Source organism: Salmo salar, chromosome 08 (genome assembly GCF_965601325.2).
Source record: "Salmo salar chromosome 08, fSalSal1, whole genome shotgun sequence".
Taxonomy (NCBI): Eukaryota; Metazoa; Chordata; class Actinopteri; order Salmoniformes; family Salmonidae; genus Salmo; species Salmo salar.
Genome location: NC_138298.1, coordinates 26,155,101 through 26,181,059, shown reverse-complemented (window position 1 = coordinate 26,181,059; position 25,959 = coordinate 26,155,101). Strand labels below are relative to the sequence as shown.

At 43.2% G+C, this 25,959-nt stretch overlaps 1 protein-coding gene across 1 annotated transcript in view; it reads left to right on the top strand.

Annotated features, from left to right (window-relative positions):
* Nucleotides 1-25,344, top strand: part of LOC106602171 (zeta-sarcoglycan) — a 344,550-nt gene extending 319,206 nt beyond the window's left edge. Inside the window, exon 8 of the mRNA XM_045722923.2 lies at nt 23,163-25,344. Coding sequence (XP_045578879.1) covers nt 23,163-23,366 — 204 coding nt within the window. The 3' untranslated portion in view covers nt 23,367-25,344. The remainder of the gene's footprint in view (nt 1-23,162) is intronic.
* Nucleotides 25,345-25,959: the final 615 nt, after the last annotated feature.

Below are 25,959 nucleotides of genomic sequence, written 5' to 3'. Positions count from 1 at the left end.
CGATTAAAGATACACTTCTTGTTAATCCAGCCGCTGTGTCCGATTTCAAAAAGGCTTTATGGTGAAAGCACACCATGCGATTATGTTAGGTCAGCGCCTAGCCACAGAAAACCATACAGCCATTTTCCAACCAAGGAGAGGTGTCACAAAAGTCAGAAATAGCATTAAAATGAATCATTTACCTTTGATGATCTTCATCTGATGGCACTCCCAGGTCTCCATGCTAGACAATAAATGTTCGTTTTGTTCGATAAAGTTCATCTTTATTTCCAAATACCTCCTTTTTGTTTGCGTGTTTTAGTCCAGTAATCCAAATGCACAAAGCGCGGGCACAAAGTCTAGTCGAAAAGTCAAAAAAGTTCAATTTGAGATCGTAGAAACATATCAAACGATGTTTCTAATCAATCCTTAGGGTGTTTTTATCATAACTATTCAATAATGTTTCAACCGGACAATACTGTTTTCATTAGAAAGGTAAGGGAACGGACCTCTCGCTCACGGTCACGCGTATGACTAAACTAAAGGCTTTCACCTGGGCCATCTGCTTAGAGTGCTCTTATTCGCTCCCCTTTCACAGTAGAAGCCTGAAGCAACTTCTAAAGACTGTTGACATCTAGTGGAAGCCTTAGGAAGTGCAATCTGACCCCACAGACACTTGATATTCAATAGGCATTCACTTGAAAACTACAAACCTCAGAATTCCCACTTCCTGGTTGGATTTTTCTCAGGTTTTTGCCTGCCATATGAGTTCTGTTATACTCACGGCATTATTTTAACAGTTTTGGAAACTTGAGAGTGTTTTCTATCCAAATCTACTAATTATATGCATATTGTAGCTTCTGGGCCTGAGTAACAGGCAGTTTACTCTGGGCACGCTTTTCATCCAAACTTCCCAATGCTGCCCCCTATCCCTAAAGGGTTTAAAATCAGAGGGAATGAGACTTGGCAGAGTCCTCTCGCTCTCCTCTAGTCCCGAGGCCTACTCACTCGCTCTGTCTGTCTCGCTCTCTTTCTCTCATCCCAAGGCCTACTCACTCTCTCTATCTTTCGCTCGCTCTCTTTATCTCTCTGTCTCTCTCTATTTCTTTCTCCCTCTCTCTGTATTTCTCACTCATCTCTCGGTCTCTCTCATCCCGAGGCTTCCTCTCTCTCTCTCTCTCTCTCTCTCTATCTCTCTCATCCCTAGGTCTCCTTACTCTCCCATTCTCAACTCTCTCTCTCAGCTCTCCATGTCTCTCTCTCTCAATTTCAATAGAATTCTCTCTCTCTTTCAGCTTCCCATGTCTCACATGTAAATGGTAAAGAGCAGGCAGGTACTCAAATGAAATCTTGAAGCCTCCCATTGCCCAAAACCTTTGACTGTCTCTTTTTTTATTGTACATTAGTTCCATTCAACTTTAAGAGCGGAATATAAAAAAGTTCAATTGCCCTCATTCAACCTACTTAGAGAATGGCTAAGTAGTAATAGGAAGAATGCAGTGTAGGTTCAGTGGGAGTTATTCTGAGCTTTTTAGCCTTTTAGCCACTGCTAAAGCTGCACTGAAGTGGATGCTTAGAATTGCTTCCTGTCTCAACTATGTTTGTTTTTGTGGTGGTGGTAACTCACTTCCTCCCCCGTTCCTTCTCTTTCTCCTCCTCCACCTACTCATCATCAGTCACAACTCTGAAACCTAAGTAGAAACCTACTTCTCATATCTAGTATGCAACATTTGACTGAAATCTGTCATGATCAACCCATGTTTTCTCTGACTGTACAGTAAGACATTGTGGGTAGCCGTAATGGCACACTATTCCCTATATAGTGCACTTTTAACCAGGGCCCAACTAAATACACCTATACACATGTAACTACAAAGCTAAGGTGACAAACTAGCATGGGTAACCCATATGTGGTCTTACAGTATGTCTAATTTGTTTGAATAAAGATCCAGGCTGCCTCCCAAATGTTCGCTTTTACAGGCATTTCGCTACACCCGCAATAACATCTGCTAAACACATGTATGTGACAAATACAATTTGATTTGATGTCACCCTATTCCCTATTTGGTGCACTACTTTTGACCAGGTGCCATACAGTAGCTCTGGTCAAAAGTAGCACACTATAAAGGGAATAGGGCGCCATTTGAGACGTAGCCAGATAATGTATTCTCTAGTGTTTGGGAACAGAACTACAGTCTAACTGTAGTTGAGATATGGGAGAAATAATGGGAAAATCTGTCAAAATAGCAACCAACATAACTAGAGTACCCTACTCCTGCTGAAGTAAGATAAATACAGTCCCCTCAGAAAGTATTCATACGCCATGATTCGGTCTTATGTAGCAACATTTGAAATTGTGTTTTTTACATTGGGTAAAAGTAGAGACTCAGAACTAGAAAATGGTATATCATACAATACAGTTGAGGAACAATGGGAAAGTAAGTCTGCTTTGAAATTTGATAAACTTGTAACCTCACTTTTGACAAAATGGTTCTGGAATGTTTTGTTACCTACTGGAGAGCTCTTCTTTGTCTACACTCAACACACCCTCTTAAGCTTTAGCCCCACCCATCTCTTTAAGGATTCACGTGAGGCTATGTACTAAACAACCAAACATTTCAAGACTAAAGGCTGGTTTATACAACAGGTGTGTTTGTAAATGTAATCTGGAGTGCCAGAGCGTGCTCTGGGCATTCATAAACTCAGAGCATTGTCAGATTGTCCGTTTGTAAATTCAGAGCGTTTCGCTCTCGGAGCGTTCAGAGTGCACACTGGACGCTCTGGCCGAGGAGTAGGGTAGATCTGAGTGTTCTGACCTAACAGCAGCCATGCACCCAAGCTAACTGGCTAATGTTGGCTAACTTGCTAGCTACTTCCTGACACAAATGAGAGAACGGCTCACTCATTTTACTCACCCTAGCAGAGCTGGTTAGGCTGTTATTATGTTATCCAGAGCGTTGGTGGCTGCTACTGTGCTGCTGGCAACAATTTAATTACGCTTTTTTGCCAATGTTTACTAACACCGGCCGTATTCAACAGGTGTTGAGCGTTCGTAAATTCGGCTGTTATTCTGCGCTCTGGCACACTCAGAGTAGAGTCCTCTGAAATCGGAGTACATAGACATAGTCTATCGACAGTTGTCGCAGTGACATCATAAACATTCTATTGAAATAGTTACTTGCTAAGTGTAGTCTTTTGTTTAGACATGTCAGCTAGCTAGCTAAACAACGAACCATAATCCCAACTGATAATGTTACTACCAGCCAGGTTCACTGTTAGCTAGCTAACATTAGGGTATAACTAGCAATGCAAATGGCTCTGAGATACAAATAAAAGCGTCAGCTAGCTAGCGAACAGTACACTTTAACTTGAAATCAAAGCGACTTTCTGACAAAATTTGAAACGTCTAACGGTGACTAACTCCATTCTGTACAAATTTGCGCAACCACAGCATTCAAACGAGGCTTCAATGAAAACTAATGGACTGTAGCGACTCTGTTGGCAACAAAATCCGGGGTGTGAACTAAGTTTCGATTCAGCGTTGATTGACATGATAATGGACTAATACTATTATATACTATAAATACTGACCCCTCTGACGCGGTACGTTACATCGTGACGTGTCACTACGTAATGTACGGCATGCATTTGCAACTCATTTTGTGCCGTACAGCCTCTTTCCACCAGGGGTAGCCCTTCTCTCACATATTGAAAACATTAACACTAACAAGAAAGGGACAGGGTGAGGGGGATACCTAGTCAGTTGTACAACTGAATGCATTCATTTTTTGCGTCATCACTGCGAGTCATCATGGCTCTCAAAAGCCGCGACTGCCGCTGTTTACTTCTGAAGATAACTTTAGCGCCGCCCTAAAAACCCGATTCAAATTTGACACAAACCTTCAAATAGGTAGGTAATGACACATTATATAAACTCTTTATAGTGTTTTATTTACATTTTAGATGTGATAAGTTGGACAGATCAGGTGAAAAAGCTGTTTCCCCACACGAGATATCTTTCACTATCACGCAGTAGGTTTCGTTTCCCCACCCGCCATTTTTAAAAAGACCTGTTGGAGCTCATTGCTTTCTTCAATCATGCAGAGACAGGCAGCATAAAGGTCTCGTCGTGGATTTTGCTGGAAAGGGGAATGGTATTCATATTACAGTTGACCTGGAAGTATTACATTTTTTTTGTGCGCTAAAATAAGGTACAGAATAGCACAATGTACAAAAGTGCGCTAGTTACCGTTAATATCTGAAAATGTAGCTAGCTAGCCGGATCCTTCTGCCTCTGTCACGAATGCCATGGTTGCCCTTAGAAGATGTAATCCAGAGACAGGTGTTTTATACAACAGCCTCTAATTCCACTGATTTCAAAACTCTGTCCTCCAGAAAGTGGAGAGCAACACTTATGCTGTTCTACTAATGTGATATCTTTCAAAAAAGCAGCCTTAGAAAGGATTATCAACACATACTGACCAGCTCACATTATAGACAGACGTGTGCTATATGGCAGACCAATCCATACTCATCTCTCGGCATATCCAGCCCATTCATTATCTCATCCAATCATGCCTAGCGGGAAGGTTTCTAACTTTTTCTGTGGCTAAACCAACTAGGCTCGTAAGTTAACAATTGTATTTGTATTCGCAGATGGTATACACGTTTGTTATTAAGGCAAATATACGTTCACATGTTCAATAAGGCATTTCTGCCAAAAAATGCATTTACTTTCAAATGGTGCTCCTGTGTAGTAGTGACGCACGAGCTACGCCAAGTTTACTGAAACAAGTCATATTTTGTTGTTACAGCCTGAATTCAAAATGGATTAAATCTATTTTTTTCTCTCACCCATTTACTCACACTACCCCATAAGGACAAAGTGAAAACATGAATTGTACATTTTTTTAGCAAATGTAATGAAAATGAAATACAGAAATATCTCATTTACATAAGTATTAACACCCTTAAGTCAATACATGTTATATTTATTTTGGATGCGATTACAGCTGTGAGTCTTTCTGGGTAAGTCTCTAAGAGCTTTGCACACCTGGATTGTACAATATTTGCACATTATTATTTTTTAAATTCTTCAAGCTCTGTCAAGTTGGTGGTTGATGATTGCTAGACAACCATTTTCAGGTCTTGCCATAGATTTTCAAGATAATTTAAGTCAAAATTGTAACTAGGCCACTCACGGACATTTTATATCATCTTGGTAAGTAACTCGACTGTATATTTGGCTTTGTGTTTTAACTCCTTAGTGATCCCTTCCCGCTCGAATCCCGTTAACGGGATTCATTTGACAACATCCAGTGAAATTGCAGCGTGCCAAATTCAAAAACAGAAATACTCATAATAAAAATTCCAAACAGAAGAGTCCACTTGGCTTGACACTCACAATGAACAGCCCTATTTACTCATTTCTCAAAGGAAAAACATCAACCAATTTCTAAAGACTGTTGACATCTAGTAGAAGCCATAGGAACTGTAACTAGGTTCCTATTAATTAGAGCTTCCCATAGAAACCAAAGGACAACACAGTGACCTCAATTTTCTTTTTCCCTGGATGGTTTGTCCTCCAAATCAGTTCTGTTATACTCACAGACATTATTTTAACAGTTTTAGAACCTTTAGAGTGTTTTCTATCCAAATTATATGCATATCCTAGCTTCTGGGCCTGAGTAACAGGCAGTTTACTTTGGGCACGCTTTTCATCTGGACGTGAAAATACTGCCCCCTATCCCTAAGAGGTTTTAAGTTATTTTCCTGCTGAAAGGTGAATTTGTCTCCCAGTGTCACGCACTGACCTTAGAGATCTTATTTATTCTCTATGTTTGGTTAGGTCAGGGTGTGACTCGGGTGGGAATATCTATGTTTTCTATTTCTTTGTTTTTGAGCGAGTGTGGTTGCCAATCAGAGGCAGCTGTTTATCGTTGTCTCTGATTGGGAATCATACTTAGGCAGCCTGTTTTCCACATGAGTTTTGTGGGAGGTTATTTTCTGTTTAGCGTATGTGCCTGATGGAACTGTGCGTTTTTGTTTTTCCATTTTGTTATTTTGTTTGAGTGTTTCTTGAAAATAAATAATCATGAGCACTTACCACGCTGCGCTTTGGTCCACTTCTTCAACTACAAACGACGAACGTTACACCCAGTGTCTGTTGGAAAGCATACTCAACCAGGTTTTCCTTTAGGATTTTGCCTGTGTTTAGCTCTATTCCATTTTTTATCCTAAAAAACTCCCTAGTTCTTGCAGATGACAAGCATATCCATAACATGATGTAGCCACCACCATGCTTGAAAATATGAAGAGTCGTACTCAGTGATGGGTTGTGTTGGATTTGCCCCAAACATAAAGCTTTGTATTCAGGACAAAAAGTTAAAGTTCATTTCTTTGCCACCTTTTTTTTGCAGTTTTCCTTTAGTGGCTTGTTGCAAACAGGATGCATGTTTTGGAATATTTTTTTTCTGTACAGGCTTCCTTCATTTCACTCTGTCATTTAGGTTAGTATTGTGGGGTAACTACAATGTTGTTGATCCTTCCTCAGTTTCCTCCTATCACAGCCATTAAAATCTGTAACTGTTTTAAAGTCACCAATGGCCTCATGATGAAGACCCTGAGTGGTTTCCTTCCACTCCGGCAACTGAGTTAGTAAGGACGCCTGTATCTTGGTAGTGACTGGGTGTATTGATACACCATCCAAAGTGTAATAAATAACTTCACCATGCTCAAAGGGATATTCAATGCTATTTTTTTGTTTTTTTTGACCCATCTACTATTACGTACCCTTCTTTGCGAGGCATTGGAACACCTCCCTCGTCTTTGTGGTTGAATCTGTGTTTGAAATTCACTGCTGGACTGAAGGACCTTACAGATACAGTAATTGTATGTGTGGGGTACAGAGATAAGGTAGTCAATCCAAAATCATGTTAAACTCTATTATTGCACACAGTCTGTGCAACTTATTATGTGTCTTGTTCAGCACATTATTACTCCTGAACAAATGTAGGCTTGGCATAACAAAGAGGTTAAACATTTATTGACTCAAGACATTTCATCTTATGATTGTTAATGAATTTGAAAGAATTTATAAAAACATAATTCCACTTTGACATTATGGGGTATTGTGTTTAGGTCAGTGACAAACTAAATTGTAATAATACATTTGAATTAGGTTCCCTGTGGCTCAGTTGGTAGAGCATGGTGTTTGCAACGCCAGCATAGTGTGTGCAACGCCAGGGTTGTGGGTTCGATTCCCACGGGGGGCCAGTACAAATGCATGAAATGAAATGTATGCATTCACTACTGTAAGTCGCTCTGGATAAGAGCGTCTGCTAAATGACTAAAATGTAAAATGTAAATGTAATTCAGGCTGTAACACAACATTGGAAAAAGCCAAGGGGTGTGAATAATTTCTGAATGCACTGTATGTCAAACATCAGTTCATAACAGATAAATCACAGATGTCCAATGTTTGGCATTGACGATGGTAACCATGACGGTGGTAACCATGACGGTGGCGAGGTCTGCGTTCTGTCTGACATTGTCTTAGTGTCACGCTGAGGCAGCAGACTAGAGACACACACACACACCCCCCCCCCCCCCCCCCCCCCCCCCCCCCCCCCTTCTAAAATACTTATAGGACATATTTCCATTGTTCTGTGCATCATGCCGTCAATACAGCTGGACTAGGTCTCAGGTTTATTATGGTGGTCAGTACAGTACTAGGGTCTGTCACTACAGCTGGACTAGGTATCAGGTTTATTATGATGGTCAGTACAGTACTAGGGTCTATCACTACAGCTGGACTAGGTCCCAGGTTTATTATGTGGTCAGTACAGTACTAGGGTCTGTCACTACAGCTGGACTAGGTCTCAGGTTTATTTTGGTGGTCAGTACAGTACTAGGGTCTGTCACTACAGCTGGACTAGGTATCAGGTTTATTATGGTGGTAAGTACAGTACTAGGGTCTGTCACTACAGCTGGACTAGGTCTCAGGTTTATTATGGTGGTCAGTACAGTACTAGGGTCTGTCACTACAGCTGGACTAGGTATCAGGTTTATTATGGTGGTCAGTACAGTACTAGGGTCTGTCACTACAGCTGGACTAGGTATCAGGTTTATTATGGTGGTCAGTACAGTACTAGGGTCTGTCACTACAGCTGGACTAGGTATCAGGTTTATTATGGTGGTCAGTACAGTACTAGGGTCTGTCACTACAGCTGGACTAGGTATCAGGTTTATTACGGTGGTCAGTACAGTACTAGGGTCTGTCACTACAGCTGGACTAGGTATCAGGTTTATTATGGTGGTCAGTACAGTACTAGGGTCTGTCACTACAGCTGGACTAGGTATCAGGTTTATTATGGTGGTCAGTACAGTACTAGGGTCTCACTACAGCTGGACTAGGTCCCAGGTTTATTATGGTGGTCAGTACAGTACTAGGGTCTGTCACTACAGCTGGACTAGGTATCGGGTTTATTATGGTGGTCAGTACAGTACTAGGGTCTGTCACTACAGCTGGACTAGGTATCAGGTTTATTATGGTGGTCAGTACAGTACTAGGGTCTGTCACTACAGCTGGACTAGGTCTCAGGTTTATTATGGTGGTCAGTACAGTACTAGGGTCTGTCACTACAGCTGGACTAGGTCTCAGGTTTATTATGATGGTCAGTACAGTACTAGGGTCTGTCACTACAGCTGGACTAGGTATCAGGTTTATTATGGTCAGTACAGTACTAGGGTCTCACTACAGCTGGACTAGGTCTCAGGTTTATTATGGTGGTAAGTACAGTACTAGGGTCTGTCACTACAGCTGGACTAGGTATCAGGTTTATTATGATGGTCAGTACAGTACTAGGGTCTATCACTACAGCTGGACTAGGTCCCAGGTTTATTATGTGGTCAGTACAGTACTAGGGTCTGTCACTACAGCTGGACTAGGTCTCAGGTTTATTATGGTGGTCAGTACAGTACTAGGGTCTGTCACTACAGCTGGACTAGGTATCAGGTTTATTATGGTGGTAAGTACAGTACTAGGGTCTATCACTACAGCTGGACTAGGTATCAGGTTTATTATGGTGGTCAGTACAGTACTAGGGTCTGTCACTACAGCTGGACTAGGTATCAGGTTTATTATGATGGTCAGTACAGTACTAGGGTCTGTCACTACAGCTGGACTAGGTATCAGGTTTATTACGGTGGTCAGTACAGTACTAGGGTCTGTCACTACAGCTGGACTAGGTCTCAGGTTTATTATGGTGGTCAGTACAGTACTAGGGTCTGTCACTACAGCTGGACTAGGTATCAGGTTTATTATGGTGGTCAGTACAGTACTAGGGTCTGTCACTACAGCTGGACTAGGTCCCAGGTTTATTATGGTGGTCAGTACAGTACTAGGGTCTGTCACTACAGCTGGACTAGGTCTCAGGTTTATTATGGTGGTCAGTACAGTACTAGGGTCTGCACTACAGCTGGACTAGGTATCAGGTTTATTATGATGGTCAGTACAGTACTAGGGTCTGTCACTACAGCTGGACTAGGTATCGGGTTTATTATGGTGGTCAGTACAGTACTAGGGTCTGTCACTACAGCTGGACTAGGTATCAGGTTTATTATGTGGTCAGTACAGTACTAGGGTCTGTCACTACAGCTGGACTAGGTATCAGGTTTATTATGGTGGTCAGTACAGTACTAGGGTCTGTCACTACAGCTGGACTAGGTATCAGGTTTATTATGGTGGTCAGTACAGTACTAGGGTCTCACTACAGCTGGACTAGGTATCAGGTTTATTATGGTGGTCAGTACAGTACTAGGGTCTGTCACTACAGCTGGACTAGGTCCCAGGTTTATTATGGTGGTCAGTACAGTACTAGGGTCTGTCACTACAGCTGGACTAGGTATCAGGTTTATTATGATGGTCAGTACAGTACTAGGGTCTGTCACTACAGCTGGACTTGGTCTCAGGTTTATTATGGTGGTCAGTACAGTACTAGGGTCTGTCACTACAGCTGGACTAGGTCTCAGGTTTATTATGATGGTCAGTACAGTACTAGGGTCTGTCACTACAGCTGGACTAGGTATCAGGTTTATTATGGTCAGTACAGTACTAGGGTCTCACTACAGCTGGACTAGGTCTCAGGTTTATTATGGTGGTCAGTACAGTACTAGGGTCTGTCACTACAGCTGGACTAGGTATCAGGTTTATTATGGTGGTCAGTACAGTACTAGGGTCTGTCACTACAGCTGGACTAGGTATCAGGTTTATTATGGTGGTCAGTACAGTACTAGGGTCTATCACTACAGCTGGACTAGGTATCAGGTTTATTATGATGGTCAGTACAGTACTAGGGTCTGTCACTACAGCTGGACTAGGTATCAGGTTTATTATGGTGGCAGTACAGTACTAGGGTCTGCACTACAGCTGGACTAGGTCTCAGGTTTATTGCGATGGTAAGTACAGTACTAGGGTCTGTCACTACAGCTGGACTAGGTATCAGGTTTATTATGGTGGTCAGTACAGTACTAGGGTCTGTCACTACAGCTGGACTAGGTATCAGGTTTATTATGGTGGTCAGTACAGTACTAGGGTCTGTCACTACAGCTGGACTAGGTATCAGGTTTATTATGGTGGTCAGTACAGTACTAGGGTCTGTCACTACAGCTGGACTAGGTATCAGGTTTATTATGGTGGTCAGTACAGTACTAGGGTCTGTCACTACAGCTGGACTAGGTATCAGGTTTATTATGATGGTCAGTACAGTACTAGGGTCTGTCACTACAGCTGGACTAGGTCCCAGGTTTTATGTGGCAGCGCGGGTCGCCCGCTGGCAGGTACAGGTAGGGCGTACGCGGGTCTGTCACTACAGCTGGACTAGGTATCAGGTTTATTACGGTGGTCAGTACAGTACTAGGGTCTGTCACTACAGCTGGACTAGGTATCAGGTTTATTATGGTGGTCAGTACAGTACTAGGGTCTGTCACTACAGCTGGACTAGGTCTCAGGTTTATTATGGTGGTCAGTACAGTACTAGGGTCTGTCACTACAGCTGGACTAGGTATCAGGTTTATTATGGTGGTCAGTACAGTACTAGGGTCTGTCACTACAGCTGGACTAGGTATCAGGTTTATTATGGTGGTCAGTACAGTACTAGGGTCTGTCACTACAGCTGGACTAGGTATCAGGTTTATTATGGTGGTCAGTACAGTACTAGGGTCTGTCACTACAGCTGGACTAGGTATCAGGTTTATTATGGTGGTCAGTACAGTACTAGGGTCTGTCACTACAGCTGGACTAGGTATCAGGTTTATTATGGTGGTCAGTACAGTACTAGGGTCTGTCACTACAGCTGGACTAGGTATCAGGTTTATTATGGTGGTCAGTACAGTACTAGGGTCTGTCACTACAGCTGGACTAGGTATCAGGTTTATTATGGTGGTCAGTACAGTACTAGGGTCTGTCACTACAGCTGGACTAGGTATCAGGTTTATTATGGTGGTCAGTACAGTACTAGGGTCTGTCACTATTGTGACGGTATGGCTACGTTCCAATATCAAAGCTATTATACCACATGTCCAATACACAGACTGTGTCTGAAGTGGATCCCTGTGCCCTATATAGTGCACTACTTTAGCTGTATGGGCCCTGGTAAATAGTAGTGCACTGCACTATATAGTACATATTATGCCATTTCAGACACAACCATAGCTTCCTCCTGAACGGTAAGCGTATGTGGATGTTGGATCAGAGCCATGGATCTGTGACACCCTCGTCCCAACCCCTTGCTGGGGGATGTCACATGTCTGTCTGGTAGTAGCTTCTGTAGCCACTAGGCAGCCATTTCTAGAACAATCTCTAGTATCCACAGTAGTTGAGGAACAATGCAGTCCAGTACAGTCATGATTCCCTTTGGCATCAATGTGGACAGACTCCAGCTATTCTAGAGCATTAGATCCTGTATTGTTTTTGTGGTTATCAGTAGCTGCTGCAAATACTATATACACTGAGTGGGAAACACCTTCCTAATATTGAATTGCAATATTTTGCCGCTCAGAACAGCCTCAATGTGTTGGGTCATGGACTACAAGGTGTCAAAATGGTTCCACAGGGATGCTGGCCCATGTTGACTCCAATGCAAACTGTTGAGGGTGAACAACCCAGCAGCATTGCAGTTCTTGACACACTCAAACCGGTGCGCCTGGCACCTACTGCCATACCCCGTTCAAAGGTACTTAAATATTTTGTCTTGCTCATTCACCCTCTGAATGGCACACATACACAATCCATGTCTCAGTTGTCTCAAGGCTTTAAAATCCTTCCTTAAGCCGTCTCCTCCCCTTCATGTACACTGATGAAGTGGATTTAACAAGTGACATCAATAAGGGATCATAGCTTTCACCTAGATTCCCCTGGTCAGTCCATGTTATGGAAAGAGCAGGTGTTCCTAATGTTTTGTGCACTCAGTGTATAGTAGTTTTGCCCCAGTTGTATGTAGGCTGAGTGAATCCTAACTTGAGATGAATGTCAAGTGGGAATTTCTGTATTTTTTTTCATGAAAAATTTAGTTTAGCCCACACATATCTGAAGTTTCGATTCACTTACTCTTCCACTCTAAATTGATTTGATATAACTTCTGTGATCTCTCTCTCTCTTTCTCTCTCTTGCTGTGTCTCTCTCTCTTGCTCTCTGTCTCTTGCTCTCTCTTGCTGTTTCTCGCTCGCTCACACACACACCAACCTGTCCCCTTTCGCTCATATAAAACTTTGCCTTCACCCTATTTTACTTAACTTTCAGGGCTAAATTAGGCAAAAACAAGTTTTGAGGATAAACAGAGATGGCTCTTGAGACTCTTGAGATGAGGACATCATTGGTGTCGCGGAGAGGGAAAGGAACATTAAACTCACAAGAGGGTTCGTCAGAGCTCTCCCCAACAGGCCCCCAGGTGCTGTGATTGCAGCATGCATCTTATCAGCATAAAATAACCTTAACATAATTTAAAGGAGGAGATTTCTTTCTGGTTCGATTAAATCCCCCCTCTCTTCATTAGCCTACTGCTCGATTGGCTTTGGGGCATTGGAATGAATCATCAATTATATCCCTGCACTTTTTTAATACCATTTATAATTCATGAAGTTGCTCTGTTTTAATTTTGCACCGATTCAATCTCAAAAGGGCGTCTTTGTGTTTTTGGTGACTGAGGGTGTTGTTGTTTGTGTGTGTGTGTGTGTGTGTGTGTGTGTGTGTGTGTGTGTGTGTGTGTGTGTGTGTGTGTGTGTGTGTGTGTGTGTGTATGTGTGTGTGTGTGTGTATGTGTGTGTGTGGTGTGTGTGTGTGTGTGTGTGTGTGTGTGTGTGTGTGTGTGTGTGTGTGTATGTGTGTGTGTGTGTGTGGTGTGTGTGTGTGTGAGACGTGGTATGTGTTAATGGTGTGTGTGATGTTGTGGTAAGTGTCAATTTTGTGTGTGTGATAGACGTGATATGAGTTGATTTTGTGTGTGTGTAATGTTGTGGTGTGTGATGTTGTGGTATGTGTTTGGTGTGTGTGTGACGTTGGGGAATGTGTTGTGTGTGATGTTGTGGTGTGTGTGTGTGTGTGTGTGTGTGTGTGTGTGTGTGTGTGTGTGTGTGTGTGTGTGTGTGTGTGTGGATATGAGGTGATGGTGTGGTATGTGTTGATGGTGTGTGTGTGTACAGTATGTGACATTGTGGTATGTGATGATTGTGTATGTGTGTGGTGTGTGTGTGTGTGTGAGACGTGGTATGTGTTAATGGTGTGTGTGATGTTGTGGTAAGTGTCAATTTTGTGTGTGTGATAGACGTGATATGCGTTGATTTTGTGTGTGTGTAATGTTGTGGTGTGTGTGTGACGTTGGGGAATGTGTTGTGTGTGATGTTGTGGTGTGTGTGTGTGTGTGTGTGTGTGTGTGTGTGTGTGGTGTGTGTGTGTGTGTGTGTGTGTGTGTGTGTGTGTGTGTGTGTGTGTGTGATATGAGGTGATGGTGTGGTATGTGTTGATGGTGTGTGTGTGTACAGTATGTGACATTGTGGTATGTGATGATTGTGTGTGTGTGTGTGTGTGTGTGTGTGTGTGTGTGTGTGTGTGTGTGTGTGTGTGTGTGTGTGTGTGTGTGTGTGTGTGTGTGTGTGTGATATGAGGTGATGGTGTGGTATGTGTTGATGGTGTGTGATGTTGTGGTGTGTTGATGGTGTGTGACATTGTGGCATGTGTTTTTGGTGTGTGTGATGTTGTGGTGTGTTGATGGTGTGTGTGTGTGTGTGTGTGTGATGTTGTGGTGTGTTGATGGTGTGTGTGTGTGTGATGTTGTGGTATGTGTTGATAGTGTGTGATGTTGTGGTGTGTTGATGGTGTGTGTGTGTGTGATGTTGTGGTATGTGTTGATAGTGTGTGATGTTGTGGTGTGTTGATGGTGTGTGTGTGTGTGATGTTGTGAAATGTGTTGATAGTGTGGTTGTGGTATGTGTTGATGAGAAAAACTCCTGGCCCTAGTTATGGACTGGAGTTATATCATTCAGCTACAACTAGGGACCAGAATCATCTGGAGAGAAAAACTCCTGGCCCTAGTTATGGCCTGGAGTTATATCATTCAGCTACAACTAGGGACCAGAATCATCTGGAGAGAAAAACTCCTGGCCCTAGTTATGGCCTGGAGTTATATCATTCAGCTACAACTAGGGACCATAATCATCTGGAGAGGAAAACTCCTGGCCCTAGTTATGGCCTGGAGTTATATCATATCATTCAGCTACAACTAGGGACCATAATCATCTGGAGAGGAAAACTCCTGGCCCTAGTTATGGCCTGGAGTTATATCATTCAGCTACAACTAGGGACCATAATCATCTGGAGAGGAAAACTCCTGGCCCTAGTTATGGCCTGGAGTTATATCATTCAGCTACAACTAGGGACCAGAATCATCTGGAGAGGAAAACTCCTGGCCCTAGTTATGGCCTGGAGTTATATCATTCAGCTACAACTAGGGACCATAATCATCTGGAGAGGAAAACTCCTGGCCCTAGTTATGGCCTGGAGTTATATCATATCATTCAGCTACAACTAGGGACCAGAATCATCTGGAGAGAAAAACTCCTGGCCCTAGTTATGGCCTGGAGTTATATCATATCATTCAGCTACAACTAGGGACCAGAATCATCTGGAGAGGAAAACTCCTGGCCCTAGTTATGGCCTGGAGTTATATCATTCAGCTACAACCAGGGACCAGAATCATCTGGAGAGGAAAACTCCTGGCCCTAGTTATGGCCTGGAGTTATATCATATCATTCAGCTACAACTAGGGACCAGAATCATCTGGAGAGGAAAAACTCCTGGCCATAGTTATGGCCTGGAGTTATATCATATCATTCAGCTACAACTAGGGACCAGAATCATCTGGAGAGGAAAAACTCCTGGCCCTAGTTATGGCCTGGAGTTATATCATTCAGCTACAACTAGGGACCATAATCATCTGGAGAGGAAAACTCCTGGCTCTAGTTATGGCCTGGAGTTATATCATATCATTCAGCTACAACTAGGGACCAGAATCATCTGGAGAGGAAAACTCCTGGCCCTAGTTATGGCCTGGAGTTATATCATTCAGCTACAACTAGGGACCAGAATCATCTGGAGAGAAAAACTCCTGGCCCTAGTTATGGCCTGGAGTTATATCATTCAGCTACAACTAGGGACCAGAATCATCTGGAGAGGAAAACTCCTGGCCCTAGTTATGGCCTGGAGTTATATCATATCATTCAGCTACAACTAGGGACCATAATCATCTGGAGAGGAAAAACTCCTGGCCCTAGTTATGGCCTGGAGTTTTATCATATCATTCAGCTACAACTAGGGACCAGAATCATCTGGAGAGGAAACACTCCTGGCCCTAGTTATGGCCTGGAGTTTTATCATATCATTCAGCTACAACTAGGGACCAGAATCATCTGGAGAGGAAAAACTCCTGGCCCAATTGTTTTTACTATTTGCACTCACAGTATCGGTATGTCCCAAATGGTACTCTATTCCCTATATAGTGCACTACTAGAGCCATATGGGGAATAGAGTGCCATTTGCCTCACACTAGTCAGAGAGACAGGTCTTTCCAGTGGTGCTGGTCCACATTAGTATCAGTGTGATTAATGGGACATTGTCTGAGTCAATGGAAACACTAGCTCCTCTCCATCCACTTCTTCCCATTTCCTCCATTGTCATGTGACATTCTTATGTAGGCTCATTCTGGGAGGGTAATGGACTGTGTAATGCACTCAGATGGTCCTAGTCATTTGTACCACCTCCGTGATGTGTGTGTGTGCCTGTGTGTGTCTGTGTGCCTGCATGCTTGTGCACTCCCAGGCATCACCTCCGCAAAGGCACAACTTTCGTCCTTCAACTCCCCCTTCCTCCCATCCCCCCTGCCGACATGCTGAGACACTAAGAGGGTTTCGGTTCAGGATACCTTCCTCCTCCTCTCTTCTCCTCCCTCCTCTTCCCTCTCTCTCTCTTCTCCAGCTGCGTCGGGAGAAATCATCCATGAAAAATGTTTTGACCGCCTATAATTGCCCGTCCCTACTCGTTCAGGGTAGGAAGGAGGGGGGGATAGGCTAAGGAAGCTAGCATCTGCCCCATAAACATAATGTGGAGGGGCTGCTAGCACTGCGCTAGCTACGGCTGCTGCTGTGACAAGGACTAATACTTACAGACACTTTCATTTGGGATGTGTGTCAACTCTAATCCTTTTATAAGCTGGCCCAAATTATTTCTGCTCCTCTCTTCCTCCGTTCCCTTCTTTCTCAGCTTTCTATCTCTCCTTTTTGGGGTTATGGTATGATGACAGTGCAATATTAGGTGTTATTTGAGTTTTGTTGTTCCATTGTGGGTCGTTGTTACTATGAAGAGGAGGTCCTGGGGAATCTGATTGGTTTAGAAACCCCCCGGTGCCAGTGATCTTTCCTCCCATAGGTAGAAAGGGCAGAGAGAGTAATTTCCCCTATCATGGAACAATATGCTAAAATCAAATCTCCCTGGAGTGTAATATCTAATACACAAACGCTATATATATCAAATCAAATTTTATTGGTCACATACACATGGTTAGCAGATGTTATTGCGAGTGTAGTGAAATGCTTATGCTTCTAGATCCGACAGTGCAGCAGTATCTAACAAAACCTAATATCTTACAAATTCCACAACGAAATCTAATACACACAATCTAAACTCAGCAAAAAAAGAAAATTCCCTTTTTCAGGACCCTGTCTTTCAAAGATAATTCGTAAAACTCCAAATAACTTCACAGATCTTCATTGTAAAGGGTTTAAACACTGTTTCCCATGCTTGTTCAATGAACCATAAACAATGAATGAACATGCACCTGTGGACAGGTTGTTAAGACACTAGCAGCTTACAGACAGTAGGCAATTAAGGCCACAGTTATGAAAACTTAGGACACAAAAGAGGCCTTTCTACTGACTCTGAAAAACACCAAAAGAAAAATGCCCAGGGTCCCTGCTCATCTGCGTGAATGTGCCTAAGGCATGCTGCAATAAGGCATGAGGACTGCAGATGTGGCCAGAGCAATAAATTACAATGTCCGTACTGTGAGACGCCTAAAACAGTGCTACAGGGAGACAGGACGGACAGCTGATCTTCCTAGCAGTGGCAGACCACGTGTAACAACACCTGCGGTACATCCGAACATCACACATGCGGGACAGGTACAGGATGGCAACAACAACTGCCCGAATTTCACCAGGAACGCACAATCCCTCCATCAGTGCTCAGACTGTCCGCAATAGGCTGAGAGAGGCTGGACTGAGGTCCTCACCAGACATCACCGGCAACAATGTTGCCTATGGGCACAAACCCACCGTTGCTGGACCAGAGAGGACTGGCAAAAAGTGCTCTTCACTGATGAGTCGCGGTTTTGTCTCACGGGGGGTGATGGTCGGATTCGCGTTTATCGTCGAAGGAATGAGCGTTACACCACCCTCGGGTGTCACGTCCTGGCCAGTATATATAAAGTTAATTGTTTTGTAGTTTGGTCAGGGCGTGGCAGAGGGTATTTGTTTTATGTGGTTCGGGGTGGTGTGTTTGTTAAAAGGGTGTTTGGTTTAGTATTTCCGGGTTTTGGTTTATGTCTAGGTAGTTCTATGTGGAGTCTAGTGAGTGTATGTCTATGTTTGGTTAATTGGGGTTGGGACTCTCAGTTGAAGGCAGGTGTTGTCTATCTGCCTTTGATTGAGAGTCCCATATATTAGGGTGTGTTTGTGTTTGGTGGGTGATTGTTCTGTGTTGAGCCTATGCTTTGCAGACTGTCAGTTTATCGTTTGTTTTCTTGTTTGTTGTTTTTGTATTCGTGTTGATTTAATTAAATGTTCAAAATGAACAACTGCACACCTGCTGCGTATTGGTCTACCTTTTCTGATGACGATTTCGCATTATCGTCAGAAGACGAAGATACTTGTGACATCGGGAGAGCCTTGCGTTTGAGGGCGGTGCAGTTGCTGTACAAGGCTGTGATACAGCCTGACAGGATGCTATCAATTGTGCATCTGTAAAAGTTTGTGAGTTTTTTCGGTGACAAGCCACCGCTGCGCCTTCTTCACCACACTGTCTTTGTGCGTGGAACATTTCAGTTTGTCGGTGATATGTACACTGAGGAACTTAAAACTTTCCACCTTCTCCACTGCTGTCCCATCGATGTGGATAGGGGGGTGCTCCCTCTGCTGTTTCCTGAAGTCCACAATCATCTCCTTTGTTTTGCTGACATTGAGTGAGAGGTTATTTTCCTGACACCACACTCCAAGAGCCCTCACCTCCTCCCTGTAGGCTGTCTCGTCGTTGTTGGTAATCAAGCCTACCGCTGTAGTGTCGTCTGCAAACTTGATGATTGAGTTGGAGGCATGCATGGCCACGCGGTCGTGGGTGAACAGGGAGTACAGGAGGGGGCTGAGAAAGCACCCTTGTGGGGCCCCAGTGTTGAGGATCAGCGGAGTGGAGATGTTGTTTCCTATCTTCACCACCTGGGGGTGGCCCGTCAGGAAGTCCAGGACCCAGCTGCATAGGGCGGGGTCAACACCCAGGGTCTCAAGCTTAATGTTGAGTTTGGAGGGTACTATGGTGTTGAATGCTGAGCTGTAGTCAATGAACACCATTCTTAAATAGGTATTCCTCTAGTTCAGATGGGATAGAGCTGTGCGCAGTGTAATGGCGATTGCATCGTCTGTGGACCTATTGTGACGGTAAGCAAATTGGAGTGGGTCTAGAATAACAGCTAGGGTGGAGGTGATATCATCCTTGACTAGGGCTGGGCGATATGGGCAAAATATTATTAAAAAATTGGATGGTATGACGGTATTTGACGGTATTTTTAGTTTTTCAATAATTTAAGTTTTACGTTTGTTTTGAGTAGTGAGTGATCCTAGGGCAGCAACACATACATTCTAAGTGATTTCATTGACTATTTCTCCATTCTGATTGTTTATACTGTTCAAATCAACTTTTATCATTTCTGCATTTCCTGCACTCAATTGCAGTGGTGGAAAAAGTCACCAATTTGAGTCAGAGTAAAGATATGTTAATATAAAATGACTCAAGTAAAAGGGAAAGTCACCCAGTAAAATACTACTTGAGTAAAAGTCTAAAACCTTTTGGTTTTAAATATACTTAAGTAGCAAAAGTAAATGTAATTGCTAAAATATACTTAAGTATCTAACTTAAAAGTATAAATCATATCAAATTCCTTATATTAAGCAAACCAGATGGCACCATTTTTTTAATTTATTTACAGATAGCCAGGGGCACACTCCAACACTCAGACATAATTTACAAACAAAACATTTGCGTTTAGTGAGTCCTCCAGATCAGAGGCAGTAGATGACCAGGGATGTTCTCTTGACAAGTGCGTGAGTTTGACAATTTTCCTGTTCTGCTAAGCATTCAAAATATCACTAATACTTTTAGGTGTCAAAGAAAATGTATGGAGTAAAAAGTACAGTATTTTCTTTAGGAATGTAGTTTCCTAAGGGCTTGAAGCGAAGCTGCCGTCTCTATCGGCGCCATCTTTTATTGGCCTTTATGAAATCCATAAACATATTTTGTTATTATTATTATATGAAGTTCTGTGAGACGTACATAGCCATAATCAAACCTGAGGTAAAACCTATATTACGACAAATACTATTCCCCATCGAGAGCATCCTGACCTGTTGCATCACTACCTGGTATGGCAACTGCTCGGCCTCCGACTGCAAGGCACCACAGAGGGTAGAGCGTACGGCCCAGTACATCACTGGGGCCAAGCTTCCTGTCATCCAGGACCTCTATACCAGGAAGGCCCTAAAAATGGTCAAGTACTCCAGCCACCCTAGTCAGACTGTTCTCTTAGCTACTGCACATCAAGCGGTACCGGAGCACCAAGTCTAGGTCCAAAATGCTTCCTAATAGCTTCTATCCCCAAGCCAAAAGCCTCCTGAACAGCTAATCAAATGGCTACCCAGAGTATATTTGCATTGCCCCCCCCCCCCCTTTTATGCTGCTGCTACTCTCTGTTTATTATCTACGAATAGTCACTTTAACTCTACCTACATGTACATATTATCTCAATTACCTCGACTAATCTGTACCCCCACACATTGACTCTGTACCTGTACCCCCTGTGTATAGCCTCGCTACTGTTATTTTACTGCTGCACTTCAATTATTTATTATTATTTTTAACTTAACACTTATGTTGGTTAAGCATTTCACTGTAAGGTCTACACCTGTTGTATTCAGTGCGTGTGACAAATAAAATTTGATTTGATAATCAAGGACTTGGCCATTAGTTGACTGGTTGTGAATAGCGTGTTAGTGCAGGGTTAAAACAAATACGTGCGACAGCGGGTGGTGCCCAATGAGAGGGGTGGGGAACTATAGTTTGAAATGTACAAAACTGTTGTAGAAAGTGTTTACCAATGTTACACTACGGTAGCTCACCACTGCTCAACCTAGGTCCCTGTGTAATGCACAGGCATGTGATGTGCCTTGATTGTAACATTTATTTAAAGCCTTTTCATCAAACTGTCCCCTTTTTCTTTTTCTGTCATATGGTCCAGTACCATCGCTTTCATTTTTGGTCAAATTCTCATTTCTGGATAAGGCTTAAAATGCAGGATAAAGTCTTGCAGTGTCACATGATTGCGCAAAATACAGGGCCCTATTCCATGTTGTTTTGTGGTCTGGTCTGGTGTTTTTCAACGCAACCCTCAGGGACCACCCGCCATTTCACACATTGGATGTATTTCAACATTGGCACACCTGATTCAGCTAATGAAGGGCTTGATTATCAGTTGACGGGACTAGTTGAATCGGACGTGCCAGTGTCGAAGGACTGGAGGACTGGTTTGAGAAACACGCCCCTAAGGTACATTATCAGCTATTTAGCATCTTGTCTGTAGGATGCTGCTACCTGCCAGACCCCTGTAACGCTGTGCCTCACATGTTAGCATAAATCCTGTGAAGTTGGCTAGCGGCCATGGCAGACCAGGCCAGACCTGTGGAGTTAGCTAACGGCCATGGCAGACCAGGCCAGACCTGTGGAGTTAGCTAACAGCCATGGCAGACCAGGCCAGACCTGTGGAGTTAGCTTACGGCCATGGCAGACCAGGCCAGACCTGTGGAGTTAGCTAACGGCCATGGCAGACCAGGCCAGACCTGTGGAGTTAGCTAACGGCCATGGCAGACCAGGCCAGACCTGTGGAGTTAGCTAACAGCCATGGCAGACCAGGCCAGACCTGTGGAGTTAGCTTACGGCCATGGCAGACCAGGCCAGACCTGTGGACTATGCACTATTAGTGGTGCTCCAGGTAATCAATGGAAAGATGATAAACATGGCGGCAGCTGTTGTCTCTGATCCATCATCATGCAGGGGAGAGGAGGAGGGAGGGAGTCAGGGAGGGAGTCAGGGAGTCAGGGAGGGAGGGAGCTGCCCTGACAGCTCGCGGAGACGCCATTACTTACACTAATTGGTTCGCCACCGCCGGCTTATATCTAACTACCCGCGCTCTCTTTCCTGGTTCCTACACTTTCTCTCTCTCTCTCTCTCTCTCTCTCTCTCTTTATTTCTCTCTCTCTCTCTCTCTGCAATGTCACTCTCTCCATTTAGTATATTTCTCTTTTCTCCTTCATCATGAAAATGGGGTACATGAATGATGGTGGGTAAATGCCGGGAAAGATTACCGGGTAGCGAGCTACTTAAGGCTGTCAAGGAGTGCTCTTGTTACTTTATACTTAGATAAATACATATATAAATAAATAAATAAATGGATAAATGAATAAATATCCGTCAATAAATAAGAGGGGATCTAATGAGTTCTAAGTTGATCGCTGCCTGTTTCAATCGCAATACCAGGAGCACTCAGCTTTTGAAATACAAATCTCTCTATATCCCTCTCTCTTCCCCCCTCTCTCTCTCTCTCTCTCTCTCTCCATCTCTCCCTCTCTCTCTCTCTCTTTATATTTCTCTCGCTCCTTCTCACTCTTGCCCCTCCTTGCGTCGTTAGCGGTGTGTATGACACTTCATAAACGATACACACTCCTAGTGAAGGCTCTTCTAATGGAGTGTATGGTGCTCATTACTCGGGGAGAGGAGATGCTACTGCTGCTGGTGCTTCTGCACAGGTGTTTTCTCTCGAACAGATGGAGAGGCCATGGTCACGTAAGGGTGTTGAACTCAGAAATAGAATCCATAGAAAGGGCTTGGAACCGCTAACCCTCACAATTTGACTGGTAAACTCATGGGTACTCTCGCAATGGCTGCCTGGTGTTGTAATCATTTCCATGGTAATTCCATTCTGTTTCTATGGTTTAACTGGACAGGAAGTGTCCCTCTGTCCTCTGGCGGCCAATTTAGAGAGACTGTATTATACGAGTGTCACGACATGGAGAGCTAGATAGTGCAGGAGTGAGGAACCATTAAGTGACCAGAATTACCTTGCTATAGCTTTTGAGCACTTTGAAAAAGAGCTCTTTCTGTCTGTCTGTCTGTCTGTCTGTCTGTCTGTCTGTCTGTCTGTCCTGTCTGTCTGTCTGTCTGTCTGTCTGTATTCCCTTCCTTTTGTTTTATATCTTATATCTTATTGTCTTTTTCTCCCTCTTTCTCTCTCCTTCTTTCTTTTTCTCTCACTCTCCAGATCTTTTTAGATTCCAACACAATTCGGCTGGGGAACATTCCTCACGGGACAGCGGCGGATCCGCTGCACGGGGCGCCGGGCACCACGTACCCCAAACAGACTGTGTACGAGCTGTGCGTGTGCCCAAGCGGCAAGCTCTACCTGTCCCCGGCTGAGAAGGGCTCCACCTGCCAGACGACCAGCAACGTGTGTCTGTGGAGCTGAGAGAGGGGGGGCCAGCGGACCGCTGAACACCAGAAAGGCCTTCCCCTCGTTAGGATCCCAGTCCAGGATACCAGGACCCCAACAGACCCTGATCCCCATCCATACTGTTCCCCATCCATCGATAGATTTACTTTCTTTGACAGACATTCTTCATTTATTTTCTTTCTTTCTCGGTGGTGTTCACTCTCTCTTTCTTTTTTCTCTTCTTCCTTCATTCTTTTGTATTACTTTTCCTCTTCCTTTCCGTCAGTTGTTATTTCTTTCTCTAACCCTCTCTGTCGTTCTCTCTCCTGCTCTCTTTCTCCTCCCTCGTCATCTCTCTCTCACAGTCCTCCCAAACAAAGAAGAGAAATCAGGAATCCCTTGAAAAATGAGGCTTGGGGAAAAAGCCCCTTCTTCCAAAATTTTGATGGAACAAAAAAACGATATTAAATGACAATTTGTTTTCTCCTTTTTTTTCTATTTTTCTATCGTTCTCAGATGGGGAATGAGTGTTGCGCCGCCGCCGGGCCGAACTTGAACCCGAGAGATTTGCGTGGACTGATTTGTTTTTCTAAGAAAGCGATACACAGGTGCCTTTGCTATTGTTGGTAAAGCACATCACCTCCAACGTTCTCATCCCCTTCAGTGGACCATCGTTAACTCACTGGAAAACTAACTGTCTTTGGCTTAAAGCCTTGTCCAAATCTCTATACAGACTTCAAGTACAGTTCTTTTTTTTTCCTCTGATGTTTTCTTGATAAAAAAAGCACAAAATTATGCCATGTATATAACAATACCAATAAAATGAAAAATAAAACTATATTGTTTTATAAACACATCCTGAATCTGAGAATGCTCCAGGGTTGACTTTCTACTTTTTAATTTGAAGTGCTGTGTCATGTGTACGTTCTACATTTTGAGGTTGTGGACAATTTCCCTGCTCTGAAATCATGGTCTAATGTAACATAAAGTAATATTACAACAAAGTGCAGTATTTCTCCTTTGTCTATCGGAGCTGAATCACTAATCACTATCACTTATTTTACCAGGTAAGTTGACAGAACATATTCTCATTCACAGCAACGACGTGGGGAATAGTTACAGGGGAGAGGAGGGAGGATGAATGAGCCAATTGGAAGCTGGGGATGATTAGGTGGCCATGATGGTATGAGGGCCAGATTGGGAATTTAGCCAGGACGACGGGGTTAACACCCCTACTCTACGATAAGTGCCATGGGATCTTTAATGACCACAGAGAGTCAGGACACCCGTGTAACGTACTGTCCAAAATATGGCACCTTACGTAGGGCAATGTCCCCTTCACTGCCCTGGGGTAGCGTCACCATGGAAAGTATTTGACTGCAAAAAATAAAAAGGTAGGCTTTTAATTCTATTGAACAATACAGACATCATATAAGGTTGGTATACCCAATCTGATGTTTATTTGATTAGGATGTTAAACTAATTTTACCCTCACAAGACTCCAGTATGTCCCACTTCTGTCACAGCAAGATTACCTCATACAGCCTCCATCCAATCAGGATGCCCTCTGACAGTAGCAACAGCAACTTTTGCCCGGTCTGGAAACAACAGTTGGGTTTGTTGTGAGATGGGACTGGGGCCAGGATTCAAACCAAATGCGCAGAGATTGCACTACACTTGACTTTTATTAAAGGTAATTTCACTGACTTTCACAGAGATCGTATTTGCGGTAAACGCAGTAGGTTTCGGCTTAAACATAAATTACCTTTTAAAAGTAAAATGTAGTGAGATGTAGGAGCCTTGTGGTTTGTTTGAATCCCATTCCCAGTCTCTTTTGAGTCTTGGTCAAAAGTAAGGAAACTGGGGAGATTTTATAGTTATGATATTTAACTATCCGACCACATACACATATAACTACAAACAATATGGATACAATATGTTTTGTAAGCATTAAGTGGATACATAGATTTAAAAAAGAAAAAGCTATTTATTCATATTCACATGTATGTAAATACACAACCACATGTTTTAATAATTGATTTAAAGATATATATAAATATATATATTTTTTCTTAGAATTTATGCAATGTGTTTGTAAGATTGTTGTAAAATGGCAATATTATCCAATGACAAAATCTGTTTCGAGTTTTATTTCCTGTTGTACGCTAACTGTTTTCCTGCTTTCTTTGCATCCATACAAAAAGGTTGAAGATCTAAACATAGAAACTTACAAGGTGACTCCGCATAACATGACTTTGGGCCATAGCCTTTGGTCGATTAATCAAGTAGTGATATGAGAATAACGGTGGACATCATTAAATGTCTTTATTTGGGAGAAGAAATGTAAGCGTTCTGCCATTGGTTTGTTCCCCACGGCAGTTACATATACTGCACAGTAGATGACATGAAACGGTCAACAGTGAGTAGTCGTTTTAAAAGACTTCAATCTCAACAATGTCACCAGGCCAGGGCCTAACATGCATTTAAAACCAGAGTGAAACAACGTGGGTCAGTTTCAATGTCAGTTAGACACTCGCTCCACTTTGGTTTTATAGCCGCCAATGTTCTCCACTTGATCAAATCAAATGTCACGTTTTCATTGTCTGTTTCAGTGTCACATTATGTGAAC